General features: G+C 36.9%; 1 protein-coding gene across 3 annotated transcripts in view; it reads right to left on the bottom strand.

Annotated features, from left to right (window-relative positions):
- Positions 1-14,113, bottom strand: part of AFF4 (AF4/FMR2 family member 4) — a 79,431-nt gene that overhangs the window by 24,628 nt on the left and 40,690 nt on the right. For all 3 annotated transcript variants that reach the window (XM_043465525.1, XM_043465526.1, XM_043465527.1), the window contains 3 exons: positions 4,037-4,073; positions 2,344-2,392; positions 122-176 (listed from right to left, as the gene is read on the bottom strand). In XM_043465525.1, coding sequence (XP_043321460.1) covers positions 122-176; positions 2,344-2,392; positions 4,037-4,073 — 141 coding nt within the window. The remainder of the gene's footprint in view (positions 1-121; positions 177-2,343; positions 2,393-4,036; positions 4,074-14,113) is intronic.

Below are 14,113 nucleotides of genomic sequence, written 5' to 3'. Positions count from 1 at the left end.
AAAAGCAGGAATGAACTTATTTTAAATATCTGGATCATAAATGTATTATTCAATTATAATTCTTGTAAAATACAATAAAAACAAACACTGTATGAAACTAGTAAATCATAAATAGACACACCTGTTCCCCATCACTGTCTTCACTGCTGCTTAGTTTTAAGTCATCTTTTAACATACTAGAAGGAAAAGGCAGAAAGGATGATTATTTTGGGAATTTCACCATGGCATAGCAGAGTATTAGATATTCAACAATAATTCTAGAAATAATCACTGTGGTAGCCAAAGATTTAATTGCAAAATAAAGAAAAGACCCAGTAAGTCTTATTCTGTCTGGTTTGCTTTATATCCAGAGTAAAAAACTGGGAGAGATGAAATTTAACAATTTTAATTTTGGAAGCTCTAACTTTTCCATAAGTAAAATATTCATCTTTCTTTTCTAATTAAATAAAAGTTACCTTCCACAAACTCTTACTCACTTGTCATCTCTAATTTTTCTCTAATTGCATATATACAAACTCATTCATTATTAAAACAAATTACCATACTCATACCCAATAGTCCACTAGAGGAATATGACTCTCAAAAAGAAGGAAGATAAAATGAAAGCATCAGCAATTCTCTTTCACTATCCCCAGTGTTTTATGAAGAGATACGTACACTTGGGTAATTGTGAAAACCAGAACACACAAAGTGCTAGTTCATAAATGCCTTGCTATGAAAGATGAGTACTCTTTGCAGATGTCCAATTTTGGGTAAGAACCTTGGTTATACAAGAGAAATAACCATGTATGAATTAAAAATAACTCCAGAGTTATATATATAAAATGTATATATATAAAATATATATAATTATTATATATATAATACATATAATAAATCCAGAGTCCAAATCTTTCTTAATCAAAATTCAAATCAACTATTAATTTAAAAGTAAAATTACAGATTTATATTTTCCTTAAGGCCACAGAATCAAAAACAAAATTAAAAACTGAGTAATGAATCACAAAACACTCCTTGCCTTTTTATAAGAAAGGAAAAATTAACACAAACCTTAGGGAAAGCTAGAAAATGTTTGATTTCTATCACCACTAGTTACATTACCTTTCTTCTCAAAATTTCCTGACAGTCTTCAATCAATGGAAAGGAAATCTTTCACTCCTCCTCCTACTAATACTCTCCCCTCAAAGCTTAACCTGTTTCTAAATCTGATCCCAAATTCAGAGTTTCACATAAACCACCACCTTGATACAAAGTAACCAGATGATTATAGAACTATGAAATCTGTTCTAAGGATGACCAAATAAGTGGGGCAAATAAAAAGGTCTTCTTTTGGTCCAGGTCTCAGTACATCTCTATGACTGGTTTCCTATAAAGAAATGTACTTACTCTGAATTCTCTCAGCCCTTATGATTTAATAATGGCAGGTCAATGAACCTGTTTACACATGTGAGTATGTCAAAGCTTTTACCATACTGCTTAAGGTACTGGATGCTCTTGTTCCCTCAGAAAGCAAAGTTATCTGCACATATATGGTAAGCTCCCATCGGTTTTCTGCACATGAATAAATATTATAAACAGGAATTTACATAATTTGAACTCTTCAGCAGTCAGGTGAAATCACTTGTATTCATATATTTTCATTCTCACTCAATTCCCACTATGTTCAGCTGAAGAGACTGAGGTTATCAGTATAGACTGTGGTTATACTGGTTGTTCACTTTCTTTAGAATTTTGTTTCAATCACTGGATTAACTTGTGGTCTCAGGAATTCAGCAGTAAATTCATTCTTTAAGTTGGAATTTATTATCATCCAATATACCACTCTACTACATTCTGATACATATTTCTGGGTCTATCTATAAAATAAAAGTAGGAAAACAACACAGACAGTATGAACTATGCTGTTTTAATATTCTAAATTTTGTGGTCAAATGGAGGGCTTTACTAAGAAGAATCCTGTATTTTTTTCGGTTTGTTTTTTTAAACAAATTATCAACACAAACACTTCTGAAAGATAAGAAAAAAGTGTAATCATAGAGCAGGGGTAGGTAAACTATGGTCCCACAAGCCAAATCTAGGCCTGTTTTGTAAAGAAAGTTTCAACTGGAACATAACCACACCCGTAGTCTCTGGCTGCTTTTATGGTACAACAGCAAAGTTGAGTAGTTGAGACAGAAACCATCTGGACCCTAAAGTCTAATAAACTATTTCACTATCTGGTCTTTTACATAAAAGTTTGCCTACCTGTGCCTTAAAAGATTAAACACATATTTCTAAGTGTTCTAGATATCCAGATACTACAAGTTAGATTTTGAGCAAAAAAAGACACACATTTAAACTTACGATTTAGACTGGTGTGCATTTGAAGTTTTAGAAGAAGGATTATATCTTTCTGGAGCAAAAAAGAATGCAGACATCAGCAACTATAGTACGGCTATTCATATTTTAAAATGTCTATCTATATAACCTCAAAGAAATATAAATAAAAACAATGGGATATAATTCTTCATCAATCAAATCGGTAACACTTTAATGTACATAATATGAAATACTGGTGCAAACAGGCATGTCACATGTTATTGGTAGGACTGTAAATTCATACAATCTTTCTGGAGGGCAATTTGATAATATTATCTTACCAATACTGTAAATGCACATATCCACTGACCAAGCAGTTAAAAGGAAATGAATTTACACTACAAGTACATCTGGAGGAATACATACACACAAATAAACACTCACACAGTTTATTATAGCATGGTTTGCAACAGCAAAACTGGAAACCAATGCCCATCTACAGGGGACTAGATAAATACATTAGGATAGTTTCAACAATATAACACATTTTTGTTTTTAAAAAAGAGTGAACTAGAGCTTTATACTGATATTAAAAAAAAAAAATGTGACAGTGTTAGTCATTCAGTCGTGTCCGACTCTTTGCGACCCCATGGACTGTAGCCTGCCAGGCTCCCCTGTCCATAGGGATTCGCCAGGCAAGAATACTGGAGTGGGTTGCCATGCCCTCCTCCAGGGGATCTTCCTAACCCAGGAATCAAAAACTCAGGTCTCCTGCATTGCAGGCAGATTCTTCACTGTCTGAGCCACCAGGGAAGCCCACACTGATATAAAGACAGTTCTAAAATAAATTAAGAGAAAAACACAGGTAATAAAGAGAAGGTGCAGCTTATGGTCCCATTTGCCAATAGTTAGCTATGGACAGAGAGAATGGGGGAAGAGAAGTAGAAGTAAAGAGATACTTTTAAAAGATTTTAAGAGAAAATGAATACTTTCTGGCCTACAGTTATTTATTTACTATGTATCTATAATGTTGGGTCCTTTTTTCCTATCTGTAGCTTTAAGACAGAACAAAGAAATAGGTACATAAGATTTGTTAACCTTAAAATGGACCTCTGCTTTAAGATCACTAAAAGTCAACAAACTAAGGACTAAAAAAGCTCCACATTTTAACCTCTCAAAACAGCTTATTACCAGAGTAAATATACCTGAGAAGTTACTGCTCTTGGCAAAAGAACATTTGTTTGTTTTTAGAGAGCTTTATGGTGAAGTCCAGACATTTGCAAGGTTCCTGACCTTACCACTACCAATTCATACAGCCATCAACTCGTGGAACCACAATGAAATTCCCCATAGCTATCTTCCCCTCAAGTTCTTCTGAGAGGCCAAGACAGTGGAGGTAGACAGGGACTTTGTAGCAGACATCAGACTTTCTTCCCAGCTAAAAAGACCCAGAAAGAATTGAATGGCTCTTGGGGATATGAGGTGGCCATCAAATTGAACTCATGAGCTCTGAACTACTAGTTCAAATACTTAATAAAAATAGCTTATTTTGATACCAAGTGATTTATAATTCTTCATTTTTTAAGCTAAGATTCAGTTCAACCCATTACTAATCATCAGATCATAAATACTGGGATAAGATACACAAAAGAATTATTAAAGAAACATATGATGTGACCACGAGAAATGAAATAAACAGCTTAATTTTATAAAAACCAAGAGGAAAAGAAATACTCACTTTGTTCTCCAGGGGCAAAACTGGACTGCTGAGACTCCTGAGAAAAAGGGACATAAAATTATATAGTGACATTAAGAGAAAAAGGTTCATTAGAGAAAAATACTTCATATTAAACTACTCATTTCCAACTAATTCAATGAAAGAGTCTGTTGAGTTACTAAGAATGCATAAAAGACAAAAGCAAAAGCAAAACAAAAAAGAATGCATAAAAAAAAAAAACACTGAAAGAATTTAATGATCCCATCTGATCAGCTTCACCAATTCAATGGTCAGTAGTAGAGCTTCCCAGAGCTTAATACAGAAAAGTACCAATCTATGTAACAGTCTTTCTTTATCATTTGTTTTTAGCAGCATCCTTGGCACTCATATCCTAATTTAATTCTTGGTCTTAAGAAAATGTTACTTTTTAAAGAATACAAATAATGATGTATTAAAATGAAGATGGCTGTGCAAACTATATTTACTCAAAACATACCACTATTATGGACTAGTGACCCTTTCACAGTTACTCCCATGTCATTTTACCGCAACCTCCCCCCCCCGCCCACTCCCAATATCTTATAATTAGCAACCTCAGGAAGAGATCTCCCATACTCATTTTACATACTTCTTTGTAAGCCCTACATTAGCACTGTGCCTGGCACTCAGCAAGCATCAGTTTAAAAAAAAGCCAAAATGTCCAGGAAAGAAACTTTTCAAACTCAACTTTCAAGACGAGAACAGCTGTTTCACAAGTGCAAGTTGTACATTTTTCTAGGTTAAGTCTGTGGGACACAGTGCAGTACACTAAGATTACACAAACATCCCTAATCTCTTCAAAAGCTTACTTAAAAATAAGTATAATCTTCTAAGAATGACAGAATTACCTGTGAAAGAGAAATCCAAACAGTATCAAAGCTAAAATATAGTTTTGCTGTTTAAAAATACTTTAAACCTACACCAACGGTCAACTGATTTTCAACAAGGGTGTGAAGACCATCCAACACAGAAAGAATACTCTTCAACAAAAGGTGCTAGGACAAGTGAATAGTCATATGCAAACTAATGAAGTTGGATCCTTACTGCAGACAATATAAAAAAAAATTAACCTGGAATAGATCGAAGACCTAAATCTAAGAGATAAAACTACAAACTCTTAGAAGAAAATGCAGTGCCAAATCTTAATAACCTTGGATTTGGCAAAGAATTCTTATATATGACACCAAAAGCACACGACATGAAAGAAATAGATAAACTGGATTTCATTAAAATCAAGAACTTTTGTGCTTCAAAGGACACCATCAAGAAGGCGAAAAGACAACACACAAATTGAGGAGAAAATATTTGCAAATCATATATCTGAAAAGAGACTGGTATCTACAGTATACAAAAAGCTGTTATAACTCAATGCTGAAAGTCAAGTAACCCAATGGAAAAAAATGGGTAAAGGATCTGACTATACATTTTCCCAAGAAATGTGACTAGAAAGCATATGAAAAGATTTTTGACTTCATTTGTCACTGGCAGGAAATGCAAATCAAATTGACAATGAGATATCATTTCATACCCACTAAGATGACTAGAATCAAAAATATAACTGCAGTGTTGATAAGAATGTGGAGAAACTGAAAGCCTAATAGGAAATATTAAATGGTATATCTAGCTGCTTTGGAAAGCATTCTGGCAGTTCCTCAGATAATTAAACATAAGAGTTACAACGTGATCCAGCAATTCTGCCCCAGGTATATAACCAAGTGAAATGAAAACATGTCCACACAAAAAATTGTGCCCAAAGGTTTACAGAAGTATTAGTCATAGTAGCCAAAAGCCGAAAACAACCCAAATTTCCATCAGCTGTTGTTGTGTTAGACACTCAGTCATGTCCAACTCTTTGTGACTCCATGGACTGCAGCCCACCAGGCTCCTCTGTCCCTGGGATTCTCCAGGCAAGAATACCGGTAGAGGTTGCCATTTCCTTCTCCAAGGGAATCTTCCCAACCCAGGGATCAAACCTGGGTCTCCTGCATTGCAGGCAGATTCTTAACTGTCTAAGCCACTAGCCCTCCAACAGGTGATGAATGTATAAACAAAATGATATACGTCTAAACAATGGATTATTATTTGACCATAAAAAAGAATTAAGGAACTGATACATGCTACAACTTGGAAGAACCTTGAACATTATGCGAAGAGAAGAATCCAGTTGCAAGAGATATGCAATATATGCTATTATTTCATTTACATGAAATGTCCAGAAAGGGGAAATCAATAGAGAGGACATATTGGTTGGGCAGGACTGAACTGGGAGGGGAACAGAAGGAAAAAGGTTGATAGCTAAATAAATGGTAGGGAGCTTCCTTTGGAGGTGATAAAAAATGTTAAACAATAAAAAAAAATTCTTTTTGGCTATGCCACATGCTTGCGGGATCTTAGTTCCCTGACCTGGGATTGAATCCGGGCCCTTGTCAGTGAAAGTGCAGAGTCCTAAGCACTGGATCACCACAGATTTCCCAAAATGTTTAAAAATTCACTGCTATAATGGTTGCACATATCTATAAATATGTTCAAAACCATTTAATTATATACTCTGAATCTGTGATTTGCATGATATGTGAATTCTATCTCAACAAAGCTATTCTAAAAAAGTCTTTAAATACATCAGTGACCAAGAGGTCATTCCTGTGAATCTTATTAAAAATGAAAAGAAGGATTTCCCTGGTGGTACAGTGGCTAGGACTCTGCGCTCCCAATACAGGGGGTCTGGGTTCAATCCCTGGTCAGGAAACTGGATCCTGCATGTCCCAACTATGACCCAGAGCAGCCAAGCAAACATTTACTTTTTACATGGAAAGAATTCTCTACCCGGCCTTGAATGACTAATTGTCTTATACTCGTTTACCTGGTAAATGGTCTAACAGTTCAATAACCTAAGCTTTTAAGTAGTCTCTTGATTCCTTTTTCTCACCTCTGACAATAGTCAGTCAGCTAGTGACCAAAGGCAACTGGAGGGACTTCCCTGGTGGTCCAGTGGTTAAGACTCCATATTTCCAATGCAGGAGACATGGGTTTGATTCCTGTTTGGGGAATTAAGATCCTATGGGCCACACAGGTGGCCTAAAAAAAAAACCAAAATCTATAAAATAAATAAGCAAATATGACTGGATTCTGTCTAGACCATCTACTTATATGCAACACCTTCTCCTCTCCATCTGTACTACAAAGACGTAGGTTCTCACCTTTCTTCATTTACAGTGGTCATCTAACAGATCTTCCTGGCTCCAGCCTTTCTCTCTTTCACTCAACTACAGCCTCTAGTTGACCTTTCTAAAGTCCAAGTCTTAGTATGTATCATTAATACTCCCCTATTTTTCACAGAGTGTACAACGGCTCTTCATTTTTCCTAAGGCTGAAACCCAAACTCCTTGATACACATTCACTCACATATCTAAGTACTGGAAAAACACAATAAGCAAAAACTGACAAGGTCTTTGTCTTCATGGAACTTAATATCAATGAGTATTTTTGCAACCACTCATGCAAATCAAGATAAAATAGCAACTGTGTTAAGTACAACAAAGGGCAAAAGCTTGCACAGTATTATAAAGTAATATAAAAATAACAATTTTATTATTATTATGTGTGTGTGCATGAGAAACAAACATACAGATACCCATACACACACACACCCCTGACCAGGAAAATGAGCAAAGGCTTCCCTGAGTAGGTACTGCTCAGGATGAAATTTGAAGGATATGTAGGAAGTAAACTGGGAAAGGATGAGAAATGTAAGTGTTCAGGGTAGACAGAAAAGCATGTGTAAAGGCAAGGAAGAATAGGAGCCTATCTAGTATAAAGAACTTCAAGGCAGCCCACGAGAGGAAAAAGTATAGAAGGAAGAGGGTTAAGAAATTAAATTCAGGACCATAGAGGCTAAATCACATAGCTGATTTTTATAGACCATATTAAAGGTTTGTGTGTTTGTGTGTGTGTGTGTGTGTGCAGTTTACTAAGCTGAAGAATTATACATCTACATACTGTGATGATTACCTTGGCTATTAAGTAGAGAACAGCTTTGAGAAATCTAGAATGGAAGTAAAGATATTTCTGTTAGGAGGTAACTGCAGTGGTGCAAATAGGAGATGACTACAGCTTAAAGATACTGGTCTCCAAGCTTTTTTGATCATGTACTCCCCACCACTAAGACAGTTTTGCATTTGTATCTCCCAAATATGTGTGTGCTCAGTTGCATCTGACTTTTGTGACCCCCTGTCAAGTTTCTCTGTCCATGGAATTTTCTAGGTAAGAATGTTGAAATGGGTTGCCATCTGCATTACTATTTAACTAGTATATATTATGTAAGACCAAAATATTAAAATTCTAAAGGGCTCAGATAAAATAATATTCTAGAGTAATTTAAAAATTGTATTTATCAATGGCAACAACGATTTCCTTACATACACACAAAAATGCAGTCTGACACTAAAACTGGTTTGATAATTGTTCCACTGGGTATCACAAAGACACAGCTAGACAAATGGAAGAGATGCTATACTGACTAAATCATGATACCAAAATTTCAATCTTGCAGATTAATATGCAAAAGTTTCTGTTGAAATTTAGCTAATAGATTTCCAGTGGTCATTGACACAAAACAATTTTTCAAGAAAATAAAAGGTTATGGTTTAGTATTTTTAGGTAATGGGTTCAAAACTCACTGACGTTAGAAAACTCTGTTTCCAAGTCTTTAAAGCTTGTACATATGACAATCATCACAGTTTTTGTCAACAACAATAAAAAATACAGGACTTCCCTGGTGGTTCAGTGGTTTAGAATCCGCCTGCCAATACAGGTGGCCCAGGTTTGATCCTTCGTCCAGGAAGATTCCCTATGCAACTTAAGCCCATGTACCCTAGAGTCTGTGCTTTGCAAAAAGAGAAGCCTCAGCAATACAATGAGAAGCCCATGCACCACAACTAGAGAAAGTCTGTGTGCAGCAACAAAGACCCAGAGCAGCCATAAATAAACAACAATGGAAACACATAGTGATGACATTATTTTTAAAACGTTGCCTTCCTAACTTGAGGCAGTTACTTTTTCATTCATTGTTAGGACATCACTTTTATTCTAAGAGGGTTTAATTTATTATCATTTTAAATATGCTATGAAAAGATCTAATCTATTTGGGACTTATGTATGAAAGAGAGGGAGGGGAAAGGGAAAAAGGAAGGACGGAAGGAAGGAGAAGAGGGTGGGAGGGACAGAAAGGAAAGGAAGGAGGTATCTAAACTGCTAAGTCACTTCAGTCGTGTCCGACACTGTGCGACCCCATAGACGGCAGCCCACCAGGCTCCCCCGTCCCTGGGATTCTCCAGGCAAGAACAATGGAGTGGGTTGCCATTTCCTTCTCCAATGCATGAAAGTGAAAAGTGAAAGTGAAGTTGCTCAGTCGTGTCCGACTCTTAGCGACCCCATGGACCACAGCCTACCAGGCTCCTTCATCCATGGGATTTTCCAGGCAAGAGTACTAGAGTGGGGTGCCATTGCCTTCTCCGACTTTTAAGTACACCAACTCTTATTGTCATTAAACAAATAATCAGTGAACTTCTCGGTTAATATAAAAAGTATTTGGGAGTGCCACACCAGTTCTCCATGAAGGAAGGGGGAGGAGAAATTATCTATACTTTAGGACTTTTCTCTGTTATATCTTTCTTTGAGTGGTACACACACAAACACAGCTTTTCAAGTATTTTATAATTGAAGTTACCAGAAGCCTGGTAGCTCAGATGGTAAAGAATATGCCTGCAATGCAGAAGACCCAGGATTGATTCCTGGGTCAGGAAGATCCCCTGGAAGAGGAAATGGCAATCCACTCCAGTATTCTTGCCTGGAGAATTCCATGGACAGAGGAGCCTGCGGGCTACAATCCATGGGGTCTCAAAGAGTTGGACACAACTAAGGGACTAACACACACACACCTAACTGAGAAGAGAAGCAAACAATATCTTAAATTGGTACTGCTACTAGAAGTACCTACACTTTCACCCATCTATATAGAGCTAACTTTGTACACTGCATGGTTTATTCTAATACTTGTTTCTTAAATCTTTAGTTTTGCTTTCTAAGTTTGTTTCAATAGTGTTTCCTGACAAAGGAATGCATTTTAGTATGTTTTTTCTGTGTTCTCTCTGTACTGGATTTCACTCATTTTCTTTGCAATAAAAAGACCAAGTTTAAAAAAAAAAACAAACAAGTTTTTAAAAAGGGAGAACACTGGAAGAAACAACAAAAGAGGTTTTTAATAAAATCTTATTAGACTTGATTTATGTTAAAGGTTGTACTGAATACCACATAATTCAAAATGTCACTAAGTACAAATTATGATGCTTTCACCATTTTATCAGTTACTATCTCAAGGTATATGCTATATATACTAAAAGCAAGATTAATGATAAAAATGTGTGTCAAATTACTGCTGATAATCTGGATTTTTTTCTTATTTTTTCTGCTTATGGCATCTTTGTTTCTACTATGCAGTGGCAGATAAAGAGCTCATACTTGGAGAAGGACAATCTCAACTTTGCCATTTTCTTGTTTGGTCAGAAAAGGATTTGTGTGTTATTTTCTTTTGATAGTTTCACTGCAGGTATGTCTTTTAAGCCATTTGTGCATTGGTGAAGATTAGCTGAATTAAAATCAGTTAACACAATCTATAAATAATCTTAACAAAGCACACTTAAAACTGCAACATGCCACAGCTAGGAAGAACAAATGAACAAGAATAACTCTATCAACTTCTCCATATTGAAAAGACCTAAACTTCTCTTTGGATACCTCACATACCAGACATAAAATGTGATCATCTGTCATTCAGATCAAGGAATAGAAATATGTACTTATTTCATTTTTCTTTTGAGACTAAAAAAAAAAAATTAGGGTTTTTAGAACTAAAATATAAGAATAAAGTTTTCATCTCCCACCTCCCATTCTTGAATGGCACACAACACTGGGATATATATTTTCCACTCTAGAGACTGTTGACTTAACTACAGTGGTAACAATAAAGATGGAGAAAAATGAATGAAACTGAAACACATTAAAGGAGTTAAAATCATTAGGACTTGGTGACAGTCTGTGAGGTGTGATAATGAGGGAAATGCCAAACATAACTCGTATAATCCTTTCTAGCTTCACTAAGATACGGAATGGTAGAAGAGAACCATGTTTGTTCTCTCTTCTTTTTGATTGGGGGAATCAAGAGTTCTCCACATGTTTAACTGTGCATCCAATTAAACACCAACTAACAGGTAATTTCTTAATCTGGATGAGTAGTGTATAGTGGAAGACAAGAAATAGTTAAACAATACTCAATGCTCACAAAAATTCTAATGAAGATAAAAAATGAAAAATGTTAACAGCAATTTCCAAAATGGGCCACTGATGATCTTAATGGCTTTAGTAAGGCATTGAGAGTGAAAAGCAAGATCAGATTGGACTGAGGATTGAGAGAAGGAAAGTATTAATATACAGACAGCAAATATGAACCATTCTTTAATAAGCTTAACTTAATAAGTGTAGTGGCTAGTTAAGCTTAACTTAACAAGTAAATGACAGTGATTCACTAATAAACGAGCTCTCCAAATATGTTCTTAAATTCAACTTCTCACCCATCACTATGAACTGCTCTTTCAGAACTGTTGGTGTATGCTCAGCCACTCAGTTGTGTCCAACTTTTTGTGACCCCATGGAATGCAGCCCACCATGTTCCTCTGTCCATGGGATTTCTAGGCAAGAATACTGGATTGGGTTGCCAATTCCTACTCCAGGAATCAAACCCATGTCTCCGGAGTCTCCTGCACTGGCTGGTAGATTCTTTATCACTGAACCACCTGGGAAGCCGTTCAGACCTGTTGCTTAGCTGCTAAGTCATGTCTGACTCTTTGGACTATAGCCCATCAGCCTCCACTGTCCCTGGAATTTCCAAGGCAAGAATACTGGAGTGGGTTGCCATTTTCTCCCTCTAGGGGATCTTTCTGACCCAGGGATTGAACCCACATCTCCTGTGTCTCCTTCACTAAGGCAGATTCTTTACCCACCAAGCCACCGGAGACCTGTTAATGGGTATGAAATCCTCTATGTTGTACTCCTCATCTTCCCATGTGCTTCTGGGAACTTACTTCTGGCACTTACTTACTTCCTTTGTAACCCCAGTTGTTTTCATCTTCTCAAGTGCCATCACTTGTCCCTTCTCTGTCTTTTCATTAGACCTAGTCCATATGGTTAGTGCACAAGAAGAATAAATACCTATTGAAGCTTCACATAAAGCTTTAAGCTATATTACACATGAAGCTGTATTCACTGAAAAGTCAGAGAATGAAACGTGCTACAAAAAAGCCAAACCCTGGACTTCCTTGGTGGTCCAGAGGTTAAGACTCTACTTCAGGGGGTGAGGGTTTGATTCCTGGTCAGGGAACTTATGATCCAGCATGTCACATGGTGGGGCCAGAAAAAAAACAAAAGCAAAACCCTGTAAAAGCTACCTAGCCAAAGCAATAATCAGTAAGTAGCTAACTGAGCTGTTTCAGAAAAAAAATCTAAACACAGTTCAGTTCAGTTTGGTCATGTCCAACTCTTTGCGACCCCATGGACTGCAGCACAACAGGCTTCCCTGTCCATCATCAACACCTGAAGCTTGCTCAAACTCATGTCCACCAAATCGGTGATGCCATCCAACCATCTCATCCTCTGTCATCCCCTTCTTCCCCTGGCTTCAATCTTTCCCACACCAGGGTCTTTTCTAATGAGTCTGTACTTCACATGACTTCAGCATCAGTCCTTCCAATGAATATTCAGGACTGATTTCCTTTAGGATTGACTGGTTGGATATCCCTGCAGTCCAAGGGACTCTCAAGAGTCTTCTCCAACACCACAGTTCAAAAGCATCAATTCTTCAGTGCTCAGCTTTCTTTATGGTCCAACTCTTTCATCCATACATGACTATTGGAAAACCATAGCTTTGACTAGGTAGACCCTTGTTGGCAAAGTAATGTCTCTGCTTTTTAATATGTTGTCCAGATTTGTCATAGCTTTTCTTCCAAGGAGCAAGCGTCTTTCAATTTCATGGCTGTAGTCACCATCTGCAGTGATTTTGGAGCCCAAGAAAATAAACCGTTCCCACTGTTTCCATTGTTTACTCAGGTAAATAGTTACTTGAGCATATATTAATATATCTAAATTCAGTCAACAAACGTTTACTGAATAGCTATTATGTGCCAGAAACTATTCTATTGGTACCATCTAAATGGCTCAGTGATATATCTACAGCACCAAGAACACTGCCAGGGATTGTTCAAAACATACAGCTGAACATGAGTAAAGGCAGTCAAGAGCTTTAGTTCACTGCAAACTATTACTGGAAAATCTACCAACTTTTCCCTAAGCACACTCATTCACTCTGCTTTCCCTCCTGTGAAAAAGAATGACACAACTGTGCTCTGTGTGTGCGTGCTCAGGCACATCAGTTGTGTCCAACTCTTTGCGACCATATGGGCACTATATAGCCCACCAGGCTCCTCTGTCCATGGGATTTTCCAGGCAAGAATACTGGAGTTGGTTGCCATGCTGTCCTCCAGGGCATCATCCTGACTCAGGGATCTGCTGCATTGCAGGTGGATTTTTTACCCACTGAGCCACCTGGGAAGTTCTAATTGTGCTCCAAGGCAAATATTCTCTACTTTGGCACAAATTTCAATTCCTCTTGTGAAGATTTCCTAAGATTACCTTCTTTCTTTCCCACTTATCACTTGCTTTTCCTTTTTAACAAAATCACTTTCATCAGCATATAAATATAATAAAATGCCCTCATCTTATAAAAAAATACTCCCCAGACAATATCATCATACCCTTTTCTGGCACCACCACATTTCTCTGCTCCCTTCTACAGACAGTTTCTTAAAATAAAATCTCTGTTTATATAATCACTGCCTCTAATACCTTTTTAGCCCATTGCAACCTTCTCTTACCCTCATCTTTGTAGCTAAAAATGTCACCAATAAAGAATACATTGTCAAAATTTCCCTGGTGGTCCAGAGGTTCAGAATC

Source organism: Cervus canadensis, chromosome 4 (genome assembly GCF_019320065.1).
Source record: "Cervus canadensis isolate Bull #8, Minnesota chromosome 4, ASM1932006v1, whole genome shotgun sequence".
NCBI classification, from domain to species: Eukaryota; Metazoa; Chordata; class Mammalia; order Artiodactyla; family Cervidae; genus Cervus; species Cervus canadensis.
Note: the sequence above shows the minus strand (reverse complement) of the source record. Positions and strands in the feature narration are given on the sequence as shown.